Below are 20,643 nucleotides of genomic sequence, written 5' to 3'. Positions count from 1 at the left end.
GACAGACGAACACCAGGACCAGGCCTGAGGCTCCTTCACAATAAAAGCCCTGCAGTGGCCTCCTTCATGTGCTGCTCTTGGTCACCATGTTCTCCCTGCTCTGCAGTCCAGACCACGGTTCTGAGGCTCTGAGGTTCTGAGGTTCTGAGGCTCTGAGCGTGTTCTGCTCCTCGCCTCCTCAGGAACCTGGACCAGATCTCCAGAGCGAAGCTGCTGGTTCAACGTTTCTGACACAGTCCAGAAGACAGAGCTTTTATTTCAGCATCAGACACAGAGAACACAGCGGAACCAGGACCGGAGGGACGGTCCTGAACGCAGCACTTCCAGAGGAACCCAGCCGGTTCTGTCGGTTCTCCCCAGTAACGAATCCAGTGAATCAAACGGTACCGTGTTTCGGTACCTGAACGCATCCTTGTGACTGTGAGGAAGAGGAAGAGGAAGAGGAAGAGGAAGAGGCGGGAACACAGCAGAACCAGAACAATCAAACACATGAGAGAAAACAGGAGAACACTGCCGGTTCCTCAGGAGAACACTGCTGGACATTTTCAGAAAATTTTACTTTCTAAAAAGAAAAATTACTTTTGGGAACTGGCAGGAATGTTTGTGACAGTGTGTTCCACGTGAACCCGACAGGAACGTTTGGTTCCACGTGAACCCGACAGGAACGTTTGGTTCCACATGAACCCGACAGGAACGTTTGGTTCCACGTGAACCCGACAGGATCGTTTGGCTCCACGTGAACCTGACAGGAACGTTTGGTTCCACGTGAACCCGACAGGATCGTTTGGTTCCACATGAACCTGACAGGAACGTTTGGTTCCACATGAACCTGACAGGAACGTTTGGTTCCACATGAACCCGACAGGAACGTTTGGTTCCACATGAAGCTTGTTCTTCAGTCACTTTCAGCCTCAGATGAACTTCAGGGTCTGGATTCAGTCTGATGGTCCTGATGGTCCCTCAGTAGTCCTGCTAGAACCCCCCCAGGCTAGCCCCGCCCCCTCAGGGCTCCACCTTGCCGCAGGGGGCGGGGTCAGGCTAGCCCCGCCCCCTCAGGTCTCCACCTTGCCGTAGGTGCCGTCGGGGGGCCGGTAGTGCCGGGGGAAGGCTTTGAGCTGCAGACTGTTGAAGGCGTACTTCCTGCAGCCCACGTTCTTCATGGTGTTCTCCCGTCTGCAGCCCTCACTGAGGAGACAGGGTGGAGGTGGAGGAGGAGGAGGAGGAGGAGGAGGAGGAGGAGGAGCCACAGACAGAACATAACATTAAAGAAAATGAAGATCAGATCTTGAAGCAAAATCCTCCATCTAGAACCTTCAATGACAGAACATGAGGAACCAGCAGAACGAGACGCTGAGGAACCCAACAAATGATTCAAATCTGCTGGACTGCAGACAGGATGAAAGTCTGATTCCAGCTCCACCCCCACTGGCTCCACCCCCCACCAGCTCCACCCCCCACCGGCTCCACCCCCCACCGGCTCCACCCCCACCGGCTCCACCCCCCACCGGCTCCACCCCCACCGGCTCCACCCCCCACCGGCTCCACCCCCCACCAGCTCCACCCCCACCGGCTCCACCCCCCACCAGCTCCACCCCCCACCGGCTCCACCCCCCACCGGCTCCACCCCCACCGGCTCCACCCCCCACCGGCTCCACCCCCACCGGCTCCACCCCCCACCAGCTCCACCAGCTCCACCCCCCCACCAGCTCCACCCCCCACCACCTCCACCCCCTCCACCAGGGTGTAGTTCCCACTGATGAGCAGCAGAGGGCAGAACTGCTTCATAGGAGAAACCTCCAAATCCTGACTCAGCTCAAAAACTCAAAGAAATGCAGCATGAGCTTAGACACACACACACACACACACACACACACACACACACACACACACACACACACACACACACACACACACACACACACACACACACACACACACCAAACCAGCCCTTTGTCAGTCTACTAAATGCAGACCAGGTGCTGTGAGAAGGATCACCTGCCGCTGATGATCTGCTGTTTTCAGGAGGATCACCTGTGTTTTCAGGAGGATCACCTGCCGTTTTCAGGAGGATCACCTGCCGTGTTCAGGAGGATCACCTGCCGTTTTCAGGAGGATCACCTGCCGTGTTCAGGAGGATCACCTGCCATGTTCAGGAGGATCACCTGCCGTTTTCAGGAGGATCACCTGCTGTGTTCAGGAGGATCACCTGCCGTGTTCAGGAGGATCACCTGCCATGTTCAGGAGGATCACCTGCCATGTTCAGGAGGATCACCTGCCGTTTTCAGGAGGATCACCTGCCGTGTTCAGGAGGATCACCTGCCGTGTTCAGGAGGATCACCTGCCGTTTTCAGGAGGATCACCTGCTGTGTTCAGGAGGATCACCTGCCGTGTTCAGGAGGATCACCTGCCGTTTTCAGGAGGATCACCTGCTGTGTTCAGGAGGATCACCTGCCGTGTTCAGGAGGATCACCTGCCATGTTCAGGAGGATCACCTGCCGTTTTCAGGAGGATCACCTGTGTTTTCAGGAGGATCACCTGCCGTTTTCAGGAGGATCACCTGCTGTGTTCAGGAGGATCACCTGCCGTGTTCAGGAGGATCACCTGCCATTTTCAGGAGGATCACCTGCCATGTTCAGGAGGATCACCTGCCGTGTTCAGGAGGATCACCTGCCGTGTTCAGGAGGATCACCTGCCGTTTTCAGGAGGATCACCTGCTGTGTTCAGGAGGATCACCTGCCGTGTTCAGGAGGATCACCTGCCGTGTTCAGGAGGATCACCTGCCGTTTTCAGGAGGATCACCTGCCGTTTTCAGGAGGATCACCTGTGTTTTCAGGAGGATCACCTGCCGTGTTCAGGAGGATCACCTGCCATTTTCAGGAGGATCACCTGCCATGTTCAGGAGGATCACCTGCCGTGTTCAGGAGGATCACCTGCCGTGTTCAGGAGGATCACCTGCCGTTTTCAGGAGGATCACCTGCTGTGTTCAGGAGGATCACCTGCCGTGTTCAGGAGGATCACCTGCCGTGTTCAGGAGGATCACCTGCCGTGTTCAGGAGGATCACCTGCCGTTTTCAGGAGGATCACCTGCCGTTTTCAGGAGGATCACCTGCTGTGTTCAGGAGGATCACCTGCCGTGTTCAGGAGGATCACCTGCCGTGTTCAGGAGGATCACCTGCCGTTTTCAGGAGGATCACCTGCCGTTTTCAGGAGGATCACCTGCTGTGTTCAGGAGGATCACCTGCCGTGTTCAGGAGGATCACCTGCCATGTTCAGGAGGATCACCTGCCGTTTTCAGGAGGATCACCTGCTGTGTTCAGGAGGATCACCTGCCGTGTTCAGGAGGATCACCTGCCATGTTCAGGAGGATCACCTGCCATGTTCAGGAGGATCACCTGCCGTTTTCAGGAGGATCACCTGCCGTGTTCAGGAGGATCACCTGCCGTGTTCAGGAGGATCACCTGCCGTTTTCAGGAGGATCACCTGCCGTGTTCAGGAGGATCACCTGCCGTGTTCAGGAGGATCACCTGCCGTTTTCAGGAGGATCACCTGCTGTGTTCAGGAGGATCACCTGCCGTGTTCAGGAGGATCACCTGCCATGTTCAGGAGGATCACCTGCCGTTTTCAGGAGGATCACCTGTGTTTTCAGGAGGATCACCTGCCGTTTTCAGGAGGATCACCTGCTGTGTTCAGGAGGATCACCTGCCGTGTTCAGGAGGATCACCTGCCATTTTCAGGAGGATCACCTGCCATGTTCAGGAGGATCACCTGCCGTGTTCAGGAGGATCACCTGCCGTGTTCAGGAGGATCACCTGCCGTTTTCAGGAGGATCACCTGCTGTGTTCAGGAGGATCACCTGCCGTGTTCAGGAGGATCACCTGCCGTGTTCAGGAGGATCACCTGCCGTTTTCAGGAGGATCACCTGCCGTTTTCAGGAGGATCACCTGTGTTTTCAGGAGGATCACCTGCCGTGTTCAGGAGGATCACCTGCCATTTTCAGGAGGATCACCTGCCATGTTCAGGAGGATCACCTGCCGTGTTCAGGAGGATCACCTGCCGTGTTCAGGAGGATCACCTGCCGTTTTCAGGAGGATCACCTGCTGTGTTCAGGAGGATCACCTGCCGTGTTCAGGAGGATCACCTGCCGTGTTCAGGAGGATCACCTGCCGTGTTCAGGAGGATCACCTGCCGTTTTCAGGAGGATCACCTGCCGTTTTCAGGAGGATCACCTGCTGTGTTCAGGAGGATCACCTGCCGTGTTCAGGAGGATCACCTGCCGTTGATCACCTGTGTTTTCAGGCCGTTCAGACGGGCTTTACAGTAAACGGTCAATCCTGTTTCACTACTGGAGGCTTGTTGAAGACTGAAGAGCCGGATCATTCTAGATCCTGAACCACGATCCTGGACGGACCGAGCGCCTCGCTTGGCAGCTGCCTCCACCGGTGTGTGAATGTGAGTGAATGGGTGAATGTGATGATGCAGGGTGAACGCGCTATAGAGGTGTGGAACGTTCACCGTTTCCATCCCACCGTCTGGCTGGACGCGAGGAGGCCTGATCGGGTTTCAGGCCTGATTCATTCTGTCTTCAACTAATCTGATGTCGGCTCTAATTTCCCAGCATTCCAGTGTTCTCTGTCTGCTCAGACCGACTTCAGGTTCTGTCCGTTACAGAGAGGTTCTCCTCAGAGGGCCATCCAGTCCCTCACTGCTCCAGCTAGCACGAGAACTAATAGCAGCAGAACCCCCAGCAGTAGAACCCGTAACCAGTAGAACCCGTAGCAGCAGAACCCCCAGCAGTAGAACCCGTAACCAGTAGAACCCGTAGCAGCAGAACCCCCAGCAGTAGAACCCGTAGCAGCAGAACCCCCAGCAGTAGAACCCGTAGCAGCAGAACTGGAGGTGAACGGGACCAGCCAGGGATCAGGACTCCCGAACTCTCCTGTATGCAGACGATGTTCTTTGATATGTGAGCGACCCGGAGTCCAGAGAGAACTCCTGAGATGTTCAGGACGTCTGTCTGGATCCAGACTGGATCTGGCCTCAGGTCTACCTGCCCTGTAAGAGACTCAGGCTGTTCAAACCCTGCGGTCTTCAGAGACCTCGGGTCGGGGTGGGTTCAGTGGGGTTCAGGGGGGGCCAGTTGGCTGGTCAGTCCAGCACTGTGAAGGAACGGTTCTGGTGATTCTGGCGGTCTGGGCCAGGACCAGGTCCTCAGCAGCAGGAAACATCAAGTCCTCTAGAACGTTCTGCCAAACCGTTGTGGCGACCTTGGATGTAAGAGGTCAGAGTTCACCAAAACCTGCACTGGACCCAGGGTCTAGACTGACTGGATAGTTCACCCCAGACCTCCAGCAGCTCAGGTTCTGGTCTTCCCCCGTCCTCCTTGGACCTTGATTGGCTTTACTCTGATCAGAGGCGGAGCTTGGACCACCAGCCTGGTCCTGCTCCTCCTGGGCCCAGGTGGACTCAGAGGAGGCTGGACTCCAGGACCCCGCAGCCGGAGTCCGGCTCCCGCATGCTTCTGAGACCGGATCCCACCTCAGTCCGCTCTTTCTGGATCTCCAGCAGATTCCTGAATCTTCTGATGATCCGCTGAAGCCCCCGCTCACCTCTGCTCCTTCCGCTGGGCAATCCGTGGACATTCAGAGGACGTTCTTGGACGTTCTTGGACACAGCACAGACCTGGTTCCTCCACAGCGTTCTCATTTTAGGAATCCCGGTTTTCATGGGTTTCGTGAGCCGGAAGCTCAGATGATTTGAAAACAAACCACGACGGTAACGATGGAGACCGTCTGATGTGTGGCCCTGAATAAAGTTCTCCTGAAAGGTTCTGTCAGGCGCCTGGCCTCCTGGATCTGGGTCTTAAGAGATGGTTCCGGCCCATGTTGGTCCAGGATGGGATCAGTTCCGACTGTCTGCATCCCCTTTAGAAAACCCTGGGGTCTAGAACTCTGAAGATCTGGTTCCAGGTGGTCCAGAACTCTGAAGATCTGGTTCCAGGTGGTCCAGAACTCTGAAGATCTGGTTCCAGGTGGTCCAGAACTCTGAAGATCTGGTTCCAGGTGGTCCAGAACTCTGAAGATCGGGTTCCAGGTGGTGCAGTTTTCTCTTTCTCGGATTTGTTTGCTCGATGTTAACTAATGTACAAACAGAAAATCATTACTGTCCAGGTTACCATGGCAACAGGAAACAGCCGGTTTTAGAAGATGTTCTCAGCTGCATTGATCAGTGTTTCATGACTAAATAACTTTCGACTTTACACAGAACAACAGAGCATCCAGATCATCAAACAGCTGATCTTCCTCTCACGAACAGGCTTTTATTTTCCAGTTTCAGGAAGAAGGAAATCAGCTCATCTCATGTGAACGAACTGCTGTTTGAAATATTCACAAATTGTTCTGGGAGACAGAAATAAAAGCCGGGCTGCAGAGGCACTTTAAAACCAGCCAGGAAGTTTCAGCTTTTAATCTGAAGAGACTTTTTACATCCACAGCTCTCAGTCGTGTCGTCGAACCAACTCTGCAGCAGCGATTTAACCCGAAGTCCATCAACGTCCAGAGAGCATGTCCGAGAGCTCTTATTCTGAAAGAACTGCTTCCTGTTTTATTTCCACCTCCACCCTGAAGCTCCAGATTATAGAGCATCTTCCTACTCTAACACCAGATTATAAAGCATCTTCCTCCTCTAACACCAGGTTATAGAGCATCTTCCTCCTCTAACACCAGATTATAGAGCATCTTCCTCCTCTAATCCAGATTATAGAGCAACTTCCTCCTCTAGCATCCAGATTATAGAGCATCTTCCTCCTCTAGCATCAGATTATAGAGCATCTTCCTCTTCTAGCATCCAGATTATAGAGCATCTTCCTCCTCTAGCATCAGATTATAGAGCATCTTCCTCCTCTAACACCAGATTATAAAGCATCTTCCTCCTCTAATCCAGATTATAGAGCAACTTCCTCCTCTAGCATCCAAATTATAGAGCATCTTCCTCCTCTAGCATCAGATTATAGAGCATCTTCCTCCTCTAACACCAGATTATAGAGCATCTTCCTCCTCTAACACCAGATTATACACTGTCTTCCTCCTCTAACACCAGATTATAAAGCATCTTCCTCCTCTAACACCAGATTATAGAGCATCTTCCTCCTCTAGCATCAGACTATAGAGCAACTTCCTCCTCTAGCATCAGATTATACAGCATCTTCCTCCTCTAGCATCCAGATTATAGAGCATCTTCCTCCTCTAATCCAGATTATAGAGCATCTTCCTCCTCTAGCATCAGACTATAGAGCATCTTCCTCCTCTAACATCAGATTATAGAGCATCTTCCTCCTCTAACACCAGATTATAGAGCATCTTCCTCCTCTAACATCAGATTATAGAGCATCTTCCTCCTCTAACATCAGATTATAGAGCATCTTCCTCCTCTAGCATCCAGATTATAGAGCATCTTCCTCCTCTAACACCAAATTATAGAGCATCTTCCTCCTCTAACACCAGATTATAGAGCATCTTCCTCCTGTAACACCAGACTATAGAGCATCTTCCTCCTGTAACACCAGACTACAGAGCATCTACCGCCTCTAACACCAGATTATAGAGCATATGCCTCCTGTAGCATCCAGATTATAGAGCATCTTCCTCCTCTAACACCAGATTATAGAGCATCTTCTTCCGTTAACACCAGACTATAGAGCATCTTCCTCCTCTAACACCAGATTATAGAGCATCTTCTTCCTGTAACACCAGATTATAGAGCATCTTCCTCTAACACCAGATTATAGAGCATCTTCTTCCTGTAACACCAGATTATAGAGCATCTTCCTCCTCTAACACCAGATTATAGAGCATCTGCTTCCTCTAACACCAGATTATAGAGCATCTTCCTCCCCTAACATCAGATTATAGAGCATCTTCCTCCCCTAACATCAAATTATAGAGCATCTTCCTCCTCTTACACCAGATTATAGAGCATCTTCCTCCTCTAACACCAGATTATAGAGCGTCTTCCTCCCCTAACATCAGATTATAGAGCATCTTCCTCCTCTAACACCAGATTATAGAGCATCTGGATGAAGCGTCCTCCAGGATTTCTGGGTTGTCAGAAGGTGTCAAGAAAGACGAGCAAACGAGAAAACCTGATTTCACCTTTTTCTCCAGTAGGAAGAAACTGAAAACAGGCAACAAGTTGCTGGAAAGTACAGAGAGAAGCAACGAAGCAACGTGCTGCATTCTGGGAAAGCTTTAGTTTCTGTTCGCTTATGTGGAAAGAGTCCATGGAAGACAAAACAGCTGTTCCAGTCCTGGACAGGTCCTGACCAGAGAGCTGCTCTCTCTTTACATTCTGTCGTTCCAGCGACACAAAGGGGGCGGGGCTTCATTCAGTTCAGAGGCGGGGCTTCATTTCGTTCAGGGGGCGGGGCTTCATTCAGTCCTGAGGGCGGGCGGCGCTGTGCTGCAGTGGACAGTGCTGTCAGTCTCTAGGTTTGCATGTTCTTCGTCTTGTTGCACATTTTCCCAGGATTTGTCCCACAATCCAGAGGAGACCCCAGAGTCAGACCCCAGAGGAGACCCCAGAGGAGACCCCAGCCCAGCAGAGCAGCCCTGATCCAGAACCATGAGGGGAGGACAGAACCACAGAAGAAGAACCCTCTCGTCCTGGTACAGCAGGTCCTGCAGCCGTCGGTTCCGGTCCAGGGTCCAGCTGCCCGGAGCTTTGGCGCCGCTCAGCAGAGACCGCTCTGAGGCCAGGCTGAGGCAGAGCCAGACCAGGACCAGGTCTGGCTCACCCCCCCCCCTCAGCGCAGCCGGGCCAGCAGGTAGGCCAGGCTGAGGCAGAGCCAGACCAGGACCAGGGGGGGGCTCAGGGCCAGCAGGGGCAGAGACAGCAGCAGGCTGGGGTCCAGGCGCAGGTCTCGAACCGGCAGCAGGCCGCTCAGGTTCTTCTGGGTCACAAAGTCCCTGGTCCCGACGCTGCTGGGGGGGTTGGGGGGGGGGGGGTCAGGGGGGGGGGGGTCAGGGGGCAAATGAAGTGACAGCAAGGAACAGGATGGATACAAAGAGTGGAGGAGCAGGAAGAGGAGGAAGAAAAGACGGAGAAGAGCATGATGGGAAATGAGCAGAACTCAAGAGAACCACATGAGCAGACAGTCAAGAACAAGACGGGAACAGAGGAGGAAGAGGAGGAGGAAGAAGAAGAGGAAGAACAGAGACAATCAGGAAGAAGATAGCAGCCATGGCTCTCCATGTTCCACCATCTCACACATGAAACCAGGGTTCTGTGTTCTGATGGAAGGTTCTGCTGCTGATGGAAGGTTCTGCTGCTGATGGAAGGTTCTACTGCTGATGGAAGGTTCTACTGCTGATGGAAGGTTCTGCTGCTGATGGAAGGTTCTGCTGCTGATGGAAGGTTCTGCTGCTGATGGAAGGTTCTACTGCTGATGGAAGGTTCTGCTGCTGATGGAAGGTTCTGCAGTTGATGGAAGGTTCTGCAGTTGATGGAAGGTTCTACTGCTGATGGAAGGTTCTACTGCTGATGGAAGGTTCTGCAGTTGATGGAAGGTTCTGCAGTTGATGGAAGGTTCTACTGCTGATGGAAGGTTCTACTGCTGATGGAAGGTTCTACTGCTGATGGAAGGTTCTGCTGCTGATGGAAGGTTCTACTGCTGATGGAAGGTTCTGCTGCTGATGGAAGGTTCTACTGCTGATGGAAGGTTCTACTGCTGATGGAAGGTTCTACTGCTGCTGATGGAAGGTTCTACTGCTGATGGAAGGTTCTACTGCTGATGGAAGGTTCTACTGCTGATGGAAGGTTCTACTGCTGATGGAAGGTTCTGCTGCTGATGGAAGGTTCTGCAGTTGATGGAAGGTTCTACTGCTGATGGAAGGTTCTACTGCTGATGGAAGGTTCTACTGCTGATGGAAGGTTCTACTGCTGATGGAAGGTTCTGCCGTTGATGGAAGGTTCTGCTGCTGATGGAAGGTTCTACTGCTGATGAAAGGTTCTACTGCTGATGGAAGGTTCTACTGCTGATGGAAGGTTCTACTGCTGATGGAAGGTTCTGCTGCTGATGGAAGGTTCTGCAGTTGATGGAAAGTTCTACTGCTGATGGAAGGTTCTACTGCTGATGGAAGGTTCTACTGCTGATGGAAGGTTCTGCCGTTGATGGAAGGTTCTGCAGTTGATGGAAAGTTCTACTGCTGATGGAAGGTTCTACTGCTGATGGAAGGTTCTACTGCTGATGGAAGGTTCTACTGCTGATGGAAGGTTCTGCTGCTGATGGAAGGTTCTGCAGTTGATGGAAGGTTCTGCAGTTGATGGAAGGTTCTACTGCTGATGGAAGGTTCTACTGCTGATGGAAGGTTCTGCAGTTGATGGAAGGTTCTGCAGTTGATGGAAGGTTCTACTGCTGATGGAAGGTTCTGCTGCTGATGGAAGGTTCTACTGCTGATGGAAGGTTCTACTGCTGATGGAAGGTTCTACTGCTGATGGAAGGTTCTGCTGCTGATGGAAGGTTCTACTGCTGATGGAAGGTTCTGCTGCTGATGGAAGGTTCTGCTGCTGCTGATGGAACGTTCTGCCTTCTTCATGAGGATATGTGAAGCTAACACTGTGATGTTAAATTTCAGAATTCTCTCCTGGAGGAGCGTTCGAGACACACTTCACTTCCTCTTAGTGCTGAAACCTTTTCTCTGGAAGAACTCAGGTTCTGAGAAACACTGAGGATCAGTAGCTGAAACACTGAGGATCAACAGCTGAAACACTGAGGATCAGCAGCTGAAACACTGAGGATCAGCAGCTGAAACACTGAGGATCAACAGCTGAAACACTGAGGATCAACAGCTGAAACACTGAGGATCAACAGCTGAAACACTGAGGATCAGTAGCTGAAACACTGAGGATCAACAGCTGAAACACTGAGGATCAACAGCTGAAACACTGAGGATCAACAGCTGAAACACTGAGGATCAACAGCTGAAACACTGAGGATCAGCAGTTGAAACACTGAGGATCAACAGCTGAAACACTGAGGATCAGCAGCTGAAACACTGAGGATCAACAGCTGAAACACTGAGGATCAACAGCTGAAACACTGAGGATCAGCAGCTGAAACACTGAGGATCAGCAGCTGAAACACTGAGGATCAACAGCTGAAACACTGAGGATCAGCAGCTGAAACACTGAGGATCAGCAGCTGAAACACTGAGGATCAACAGCTGAAACACCGAGGATCAACAGCTGAAACACTGAGGATCAGCAGCTGAAACACTGAGGATCAGCAGCTGAAACACTGAGGATCAACAGCTGAAACACTGAGGATCAGCAGCTGAAACACTGAGGATCAACAGCTGAAACACTGAGGATCAGCAGCTGAAACACTGAGGATCAGCAGCTGAAACACTGAGGATCAGCAGCTGAAACACTGAGGATCAACAGCTGAAACACTGAGGATCAACAGCTGAAACACTGAGGATCAGCAGCTGAAACACTGAGGATCAACAGCTGAAACACTGAGGATCAGCAGCTGAAACACTGAGGATCAACAGCTGAAACACTGAGGATCAACAGCTGAAACACTGAGGATCAACAGCTGAAACACTGAGGATCAGCAGCTGAAACACTGAGGATCAACAGCTGAAACACTGAGGATCAACAGCTGAAACACTGAGGATCAACAGCTGAAACACTGAGGATCAACAGCTGAAACACTGAGGATCAACAGCTGAAACACTGAGGATCAACAGCTGAAACACTGAGGATCAACAGCTGAAACACTGAGGATCAGCAGCTGAAACACTGAGGATCAACAGCTGAAACACTGAGGATCAACAGCTGAAACACTGAGGATCAGCAGCTGAAACACTGAGGATCAGCAGCTGAAACACTGAGGATCAACAGCTGAAACACTGAGGATCAGCAGCTGAAACACTGAGGATCAGCAGCTGAAACACTGAGGATCAACAGCTGAAACACCGAGGATCAACAGCTGAAACACTGAGGATCAGCAGCTGAAACACTGAGGATCAGCAGCTGAAACACTGAGGATCAACAGCTGAAACACTGAGGATCAGCAGCTGAAACACTGAGGATCAACAGCTGAAACACTGAGGATCAGCAGCTGAAACACTGAGGATCAGCAGCTGAAACACTGAGGATCAGCAGCTGAAACACTGAGGATCAACAGCTGAAACACTGAGGATCAACAGCTGAAACACTGAGGATCAGCAGCTGAAACACTGAGGATCAACAGCTGAAACACTGAGGATCAGCAGCTGAAACACTGAGGATCAACAGCTGAAACACTGAGGATCAACAGCTGAAACACTGAGGATCAACAGCTGAAACACTGAGGATCAGCAGCTGAAACACTGAGGATCAACAGCTGAAACACTGAGGATCAACAGCTGAAACACTGAGGATCAACAGCTGAAACACTGAGGATCAACAGCTGAAACACTGAGGATCAACAGCTGAAACACTGAGGTTTAATGTCTGTCAAAGCGTCGGGCTTCACTCTAAAATCTCTTCTTGTTTTTGTTGTTTGTCTTTGTAGTTAGAGGATAAAACACTTTCAGAGGCTGCAGCCATGCAGGGAGCAGACGGGCGGAGGACAGACGGGTGGAGGACAGACGGGCGGAGGACAGACGGGTGGAGGACAGACGGGCGGAGGACGCTCTGGATGGTTCAGCTGAAGCAGAAAAGATGGAGGACAGAGGAAGCATGGGGTGGAGCGTTGATGAAACTGGACCGGAGAGAGAGCGCTCATGTCCCACTCATGCTGACACAGCAGCGTTTGTCCCACGTCCACGTTGAGACGGGACGCAGACACTCTCGGTCAGGGCTCAAACCACGCGCCCCCACACAGGGAAAACATTCCACTGTCCCTCAACAAGGCGGCTGTGACACTGAAGACAGACAGGCGGCTTTCAGGAGCGGATGCTGGACGGCGGCTGAAGCCGAGGCGTGCCGGGCATGCCTTGCTCCATCGGGCCGTTCTGAGGGAGTCGTACCTTCGCATGCAGTCCAGGGCCTGCGTGAAGACCTGCGGCGCCATGCCGTGCTCGTGCTGCAGGATCAGGCACTGCTCCAGCGTCACGGACATGGCCGTCCGGTCTTTGGCGCTCTTGCAGCTGGTGAATCGAACACCGTTGAGACGGCGACAGATCTGAGAAGGCGAGAGACAGACGGACCGAAAGCTGTGAGACATGAGGACACTGCAGCTGTTTGGTTTCCAAACTCTCAACTCTGCCATGAAATCAGTCAAAATCTATCAACTCTACCATGAAATCAGTCAAACACTATTTTATTTATTTATTTATTTCAGGTGAGATGTAACCATAGTCACACAGGACAAGCCATTATCAAACAAAAACAAAATGGACGAAAACAGAAAAACAAAAACAAAAAAATAAAAAGATAAATGTCCTGTACAGTAAATCAGGCTGCCTGAAAGGGAGTGAGGAGAAGAAAAACTTTTAACCCCACCCCTAATCCACATTTCTCAATCCCAATCACTGCCGCTTCTACCAACAGAAAAAGAACAAAATAAGCTGAGTTTAAAATCCTCAGCTTAAACGTGCCTCCATCCTTGTTGAAAAGGATGTATAAAATTCTTTACTGCCAAGCTGACGCGCACTGTGAATCGAATTAGAACTTCTGTGAAATGATGAACTTGTGTTCCAATGCTGCATTGCATTACTGACACCAGGCAGCGCCACTTCTATTCCCTTCATACCACACCCCGTTCGTACAGCCACACACATGCGTCTGTGGATTAAACAGATTAAATCCGTTTCAAAATGTGCCAAAAAAAAAGACCAACTTATTGGTGTCCTGCACTATGCATTCAAAGAGGCAAGATTTGGATACTGCTGTCAGAAGAGGGTACTCTTAACACCAGTCCGCCTCTTGCTACTGCTTTACATACTTGGATGTGCTGTTCGTGGCTTTGTGTGCTGAACTGTGCATTAAAAGGAGGCGATCTGCTGCCAGGAGGGAGAGCCCTTCGAGTTCAGTCGCCTCCTGCTCGCCCTATCCTTTGTGTTTTTAATTTCCTCATTTTTCTAATTGCTTAAAGACTGGCACAAAAAGGGATGGTCCGTGAGACTGAAGTTCGAGGGCGCCCTTGGCACAACAACAATTTCAGCAGCGGTATGAAACTCATGCAAGTAAATTTCCCTTCTTCTTTCCTCTCTCTTCTTTTTTTTCTTTTTCTCTCCTTTCCCTTTTCTCTTCTCTTCCTTTCCCTCTTTTCTCCTTTCCTTTTCCTCCTCAATTATACATACTCGTGCAACACGAACAAATCTAACAGGTCACTAATTAAAGCTCATTCGTAATGTTGCACCCGTACACAGCGCTGGACATCGATCACGTTTACATTCATTCCTCATGTACTCAGGAATCAACCTGTCTTTGTATTGTGATTTCAACATGTGGACTGTTGGGCATGGCTTTAAGTTTGCGTCCAAAGCATTCCAGAGCTTGACCCCACAGACAGACACACACCAGCTTCTCCTGGAGGTTCTCACCGGCGGGAGTTGAAACGCATCGTTTCCTCTGGGATTATGACGGCTCTCCCTCCCTGGAAAGAGCTGCTGGATGCCGCCCGGCAGCCTGTCTTTGCTGGCTTTAAACAAGAGCAGTGCAGTTTTGAGTTTTACAAGGTCCAATAATTTTAATTTTTTGTTTTGCAAAAACAACTTATTGGTATGCTCAAGATAGATAAGATCGATAGATTTCTGTTTCGCTTGATAAGAGGAGTGACTTTATGTTTCTGTCAATTGTTACATTTCTGTTTGCACCAGTGTGGGGGAACTTTGCAGCAAGTTCTGGCCCAACTTTAACAAAGAAATCATGAAATCTATTGACTGCATCATTCATGTTATAGATTTCATGATTTCCTTCCCTGAAATATTCAGGGTACCTCTTCCTTAGAGGATTTTTCCTGATCACACTGTTTAAGATGTCCATTACCTTTCTTATATTATTTTTATTGTCTTCTAATTTATTTCGGTAATACTGTTTCTTGCTGGATCTTATTATACTAGTTAATTTATTTTTATATACCTTGTATTTATTTTCTGATTCCTTATCTCAATTTTAGGAATTTAGCATACAATGAGCTTTTCTTTTTGCAAGCGTTTTCCAAGCCTTTTGCTGGCCAGGGAGACTCGGCATGCCTGCTTCTGAAGGAGCGTTGCTGTACCGGACAATGCTGATTGTACAGCTTTAGGAATATCTCTAAAAATGTGTTGTAGGCCGTGTTCACAGTATTCTCACAGTAAACTATACTCCAGTCTTGTTCCATAAGTGCATGATTCAAATTGTTAATAGTCATTTCAGTTAGTAAATGCCTGCGATCATTGGTTGTAATATTTTGCCTTTTCCTCAATTTTAAGTCTTGCACTGTAAAAACTGGTAGATGGTCGGTTATATCAAACCATCAGACCACTTGCATTTTCAGACTGGACTTTATTAGTAAATATGTTCCCAATGAGGGTGGCGCTATGCGCTGTGATCCTACTTGGTTTGGTGATAATTGGATAACAGCTCATACTGTACAGTACATTAAGAATTTGTTCTGTTGCACGATGACCATTAGGATTCAGCAGGTCAATATTAAAGTCACCACAAATATTAACCATTTTATCACAGTATTCCGAAAACGACTTTTCCAATCAATTTTCAAATATCTCCAAACTTGAGCCTGGAGTTCTGTACACAGCTTATGACGACACTCTTTTGTTTTCCCCTAAAAATTTCTATTGATAAACCCGATTCGGGCAGTTGCACCGTGCTGGTTCTCCTGGATCTGTCCTCAGCGTTCGACACTGTTGACCACCAGGTCCTGCTATGTAGACTGAGGGACCATGTGGGACTGTCGGGGTTGGTTCTCCAGTGGTTCACTTCATATCTGTCTGGACGCAGCTTTTGTGTGTCTATAAACCAGGTTAAATCAGAGTCCATGAATCTGGCAAGTGGGGTGCCTCAGGGCTCCGTCCTGGGCCCTATTTTATTTCTATTGTACGAGGGGGTATCCAAAAAAAAACCGAATTTGGTCAGAAAACAATAATAATAATGAGTTCCGACTTCTGGCCGTCAGATGTGCTGCAGGTAAGCCTCGTGCACATCTGTGAGAAAGCTGAGCTCCCAGAGCGACACTGACGCCTGTCAGGAGCTATTTATAGCAACAGAGTGCAGAGGAGGTCTGCGATTTTTTCCAAAATGGCGACATTGACTGTGAAGCCAGAGCAGCGCAAACATTAAATTCTGCTTCTTGCTGGAAAAACAGCAGCAGAAACACTCAGCTTGTTGCAGCAAGCCTACAAGGATGCTGCTCTGGGGAAGACTCAGGTCCATGAGTGGTCCGGGGGTCTGAGAAGGGCCAGATGTCGGCGCGTCAGGTCCGCTCAGCCGTGAAAACAATGCTGAGCTGCTTCTCGGCTGTCCAGGGTCTCGTCCACAGCGAGTCTGTCCCTCCAGGTCAGACTGTAACCAGGACTACTACAGGAAGTCCTCAGACGCTCCGTGAGGATGTGAGGAGGAAGCAGAGCGTCGTGGCGGAGTGGAGCCGGTTGATCCACCACCACAGAGCGCCAGCGGACACGGCGCTGCGCCTCACGCAGTTTCTGGAGAAGAATGAGATGAATCTCCTCTCCCATCCGCCTGATTCTCCAGATGAAGCCTCCAGGGACTTTTTCTTGTTCCCCAGGTTGAAGAAGCAGCTGAAGGGACAGCGGTTTGCAGATGTGGAGGAGGGGACGGACGAATCACAGCCGGCCCTGAATGACTCTACGCACGAGTCTGACGACGCATTGGTGAAGTGGGAGACACGGCTGGAGCGCTGCATTAATGCGGATGGAGATTATTTTGAAGGCGACGGTGGTGTTTTATTTTGAAATGTCAGAAATAAAAAGTTATAATCAAATTCCGTTTTTTTTTGGGTACACCGTCGTATCTGCTCCCCCTGGGTAACATAATCCAAAGGTTTAAGGATGTCTCTTACCACTTGTACGCTGACGACATCCAGCTCTACTGCTCTTTCAAGCCGGATGAGATAAAGAAGCTGGATTCCTTTTTCCACTGCTTGGCAGAAATCAAACAATGGCTCAGCGAAAACTCTCTCCAGCTTAACGCAGACAAAACTGAAACACTCATCTTCGCCCCTGATGTCTCAATTCCAGGGATCAAACAGGACCTTGGTGACCTCGGGCAGTCTGCCAAATCCAGTCTCAGAAACCTGGAGGTTTTCTTTGATAAAGACATGTCTCTCATAGAGCACTGCAAACAGCTGACGGGACACTGTTTCTTTCAATTGAGAAAAATCTCTAAACTTAGGAAAATGGTCTCATTCAATGATTTAGAGCTCATCATTCATGCTTTTGTCTCTTCGCGCTTAGACTACTGCACCAGCTTGTTCTCATGCCTGAATAAGAAGCAGCTTTTGAGGCTGCAACTTGTGCAAAACTCTGCAGCAAGAATCCTGACCCGCACAAACAGATGGACCCGCATGTCTCCCAGTCTGAAGGAGCTTCACTGGCTGCCAGTCTCTTATAGAGTTAACTTTAAGATTTTGGTTTTAACCTTTCGGGCCTTGCACGACCAAGCTCCCTCTTATATTCTCGACCTGCTCCAGCCCTACTCCCCTGTGAGGGCTTTAAGGTCTGCGGACCAGAATCTCTTAAAGGTGCCGCGTACCCGGTTCAGAACCAGAGGAGCCCGATCGTTCCAGCCCGTTGCTCCCAGGCTCTGGAACGATCTCCCGCTCTCTCTTCGATCAGTTGTGACTGTTGACACTTTTAAGTCACAACTTAAAACCTTTTTATTCTCTCAAGTATTTGCTTAGTTTTTCGGGCCTGTTTTTGATCACATTTTTAGTGCTGCTTATTTATGTATGTGTATTTAATTGTTGTCTTATTTATGTATGCTGTGAAGCACCTTGTGGCTTTTTGCCTGTGAAAGGTGCTGTATGAATAAACTTTACTTACTTACTTACTAAACGTTCCAATACATTGTCAAGTACCAGTGAAATACAAGCAATAACTTTAAATTTCAGGTTACTTTGTACGTATAGTGCTACTCCTCCACCTGCTTTGTTGGCTCTATTGACATACTTAAGATTGCACCCTTCGATTTCGAAATGGATACCTTTTATATCATTAAAACATGTTTCAGATATAGCAATTATACTGAAAGGATATGAAAATTGCTGCAGACAGTCTGTGATCAGGTCAAAATTAGAATACATGCTCCTACTGTTGAAGTGAATAATTGAGAATTCCACGTTCACGTTCACAGAATGAGTGAAATCATTGACAGTATAATATTTACAGTGTACATTTGCCGGTGAAAAGAACTCATTGTCCGGATCTATATTGTTTTCTACATCCAAGGTGCTATGCTCAGTGTAAGTGAACACGTTCAGTTCAAAATAATCATGTTATTGAAATCTTTGTTGAAGCTCTGTGAAACTGCTCATTGACATGATGTTTAATGTCAGTTATTTATGTACTTCTTTGATTGACATTTACCTCTATCAACCTCTATCATTTACCTCTATCAACTCTACCATGAAATCAGTCAAAACTGTCAACTGTACCGTGAAATCAGTCAAAACTATCAACTCTACCACGAAATCAGTCGAAACTATCAACTCTACCGTGAAATCAGTCAAAACGATCAACTCTACCATGAAATCAGTCAAAACTCTCAACTCTACCGTGAAATCAGTCAAAACTATCAACTCTACCATGAAATCAGTCAAAACTCTCAACTCTACCGTGAAATCAGTCAAAACGATCAACTCTACCATGAAATCACTGGAAAACTCTCAACTCTACCGTGAAATCAGTCAAATCGATCAACTCTACCATGAAATCAGTGGAAAACTATCAACTCTACCATGAAATCAGTCAAAACTCTCAACTCTACCATGAAATCAGTCAAAACTCTCAACTCTACCACGAAATCAGTCGAAACTATCAACTCTACAGTGAAATCAGTCAAAACGATCAACTCTACCATGAAATCAGTGGAAAACTCTCAACTCTACCGTGAAATCAGTCAAATCGATCAACTCTACCATGAAATCAGTGGAAAACTATTAACTGTACCGTGAAATCAGTCAAAACTATCAACTCTACCATGAAATCAGTCAAAACTGTCAACTCTACCATGAAATCAGTCAAAACTCTCAACTCTACCATGAAATCAGTCAAAACTCTCAACTGTACCGTGAAATCAGTCAAAACTATCAACTCTACCACGAAATCAGTCGAAACTATCAACTCTACCGTGAAATCAGTCAAAACGATCAACTCTACCATGAAATCAGTCAAAACTCTCAACTCTACCATGAAATCAGTCAAAACTCTCAACTCTACCGTGAAATCAGTCAAATCGATCAACTCTACCATGAAATCAGTGAAAAACTATTAACTGTACCGTGAAATCAGTCAAAACTATCAACTCTACCATGAAATCAGTCAAAACTCTCAACTCTACCATGAAATCAGTCAAAACTATCAACTCTACCGTGAAATCAGTCAAAACTATCAACTCTACCATGAAATCAGTCGAAACTATCAACTCTACCATGAAATCAGTCAAAACTATCAACTCTACCGTGAAATCAGTTGAAACTATCAACTCTACCATGAAATCAGTCAAAACTATCAACTCTACCGTGAAATCAGTCAAAACTATCAACTCCACCATGAAATCAGTCAAAACTATCAACTCTACAATTAAATCAGTCGAAACTCTCAATTCTACCATGAAATCAGTGGAAAACTATTAACTGTACCGTGAAATCAGTCAAAACTATCAAATCTACCATGAAATCAGTCAAAACTATCAACTCTACCGTGAAATCAGTCAAATCAATCAACTCTACCATGAAATCAGTGGAAAACTATCAACTGTACCGTGAAATCAGTCAAAACTATCAACTCTACCATGAAATCAGTCAAAACTATCAACTGTACCGTGAAATCAGTCAAAACTATCAACTCTACCATGAAATCAGTCAAAACTATCAACTCTACCGTGAAATCAGTCAAAACGATCAACTCTACCATGAAATCAGTCAAAACTATCAACTCTACCATGAAATCAGTCGAAACTATCAACTCTACCATGAAATCAGTCAAAACTATCAACTCTACCGTGAAATCAGTGGAAAACTATTAACTGTACCTTGAAATCAGTCAAAACTATCAACTCTACCCCACCATGGGAAGTAACTCACCATGGAGCAGAGACACCGGGACACACCGAGACTAGGGACACAGCGCAACACACCGGGACACACCGGAAGACACCGGGACACACTCATCCAGAGCAAACAGAACCGACGAGGGGACGGGGACGGGGACGGGGACGGGGACGGAGACGGCAGCATCACCTCCGCCGCCTGCCACAGGATGTCCACATTCTTGTTCTTCCTGGCGCCGACGTTCTGTCCCAGAAACCTGAGCAGCTCCGGGAGACACGTCTGGGACCGGGACCTGGGCAGACCTGGACATAGGACGGGACATCAGGAAGGGGACAGGTCCAGGACCTGCTGCACCAGGAGACCGTTCAAAGTGTTCACTGTCTCTACTGTCCAACCTGACGTCCTGCACCTGTCTCTACTGTCCAACC

The 20,643-nt window shown here is 48.7% G+C and overlaps 1 protein-coding gene across 7 annotated transcripts in view; it reads right to left on the bottom strand.

The window, feature by feature from the left end:
* Positions 1 to 238: 238 nt before the first annotated feature.
* The window catches only part of LOC115383953 (type I inositol 3,4-bisphosphate 4-phosphatase-like), a 73,674-nt gene continuing 53,269 nt past the window's right edge, over positions 239 to 20,643 (bottom strand). For 4 of the 7 annotated variants that reach the window (XM_030086178.1, XM_030086176.1, XM_030086175.1 and 1 more), the window contains 3 exons: positions 20,405 to 20,517; positions 13,011 to 13,165; positions 8,798 to 8,972 (listed from right to left, as the gene is read on the bottom strand). In XM_030086178.1, the coding sequence (XP_029942038.1) occupies positions 8,798 to 8,972; positions 13,011 to 13,165; positions 20,405 to 20,517 (443 nt within the window). Of the gene's footprint in view, positions 1,186 to 8,355; positions 8,973 to 13,010; positions 13,166 to 20,404; positions 20,518 to 20,643 lie in introns of those variants that run through there. The other 3 variants (XM_030086179.1, XM_030086181.1, XM_030086177.1) reach the window with 2 other exon arrangements.

This window comes from Salarias fasciatus (assembly GCF_902148845.1).
Source record: "Salarias fasciatus chromosome 23 unlocalized genomic scaffold, fSalaFa1.1 super_scaffold_20, whole genome shotgun sequence".
Classification (NCBI taxonomy): domain Eukaryota; kingdom Metazoa; phylum Chordata; class Actinopteri; order Blenniiformes; family Blenniidae; genus Salarias; species Salarias fasciatus.
Note: the sequence above shows the minus strand (reverse complement) of the source record. Positions and strands in the feature narration are given on the sequence as shown.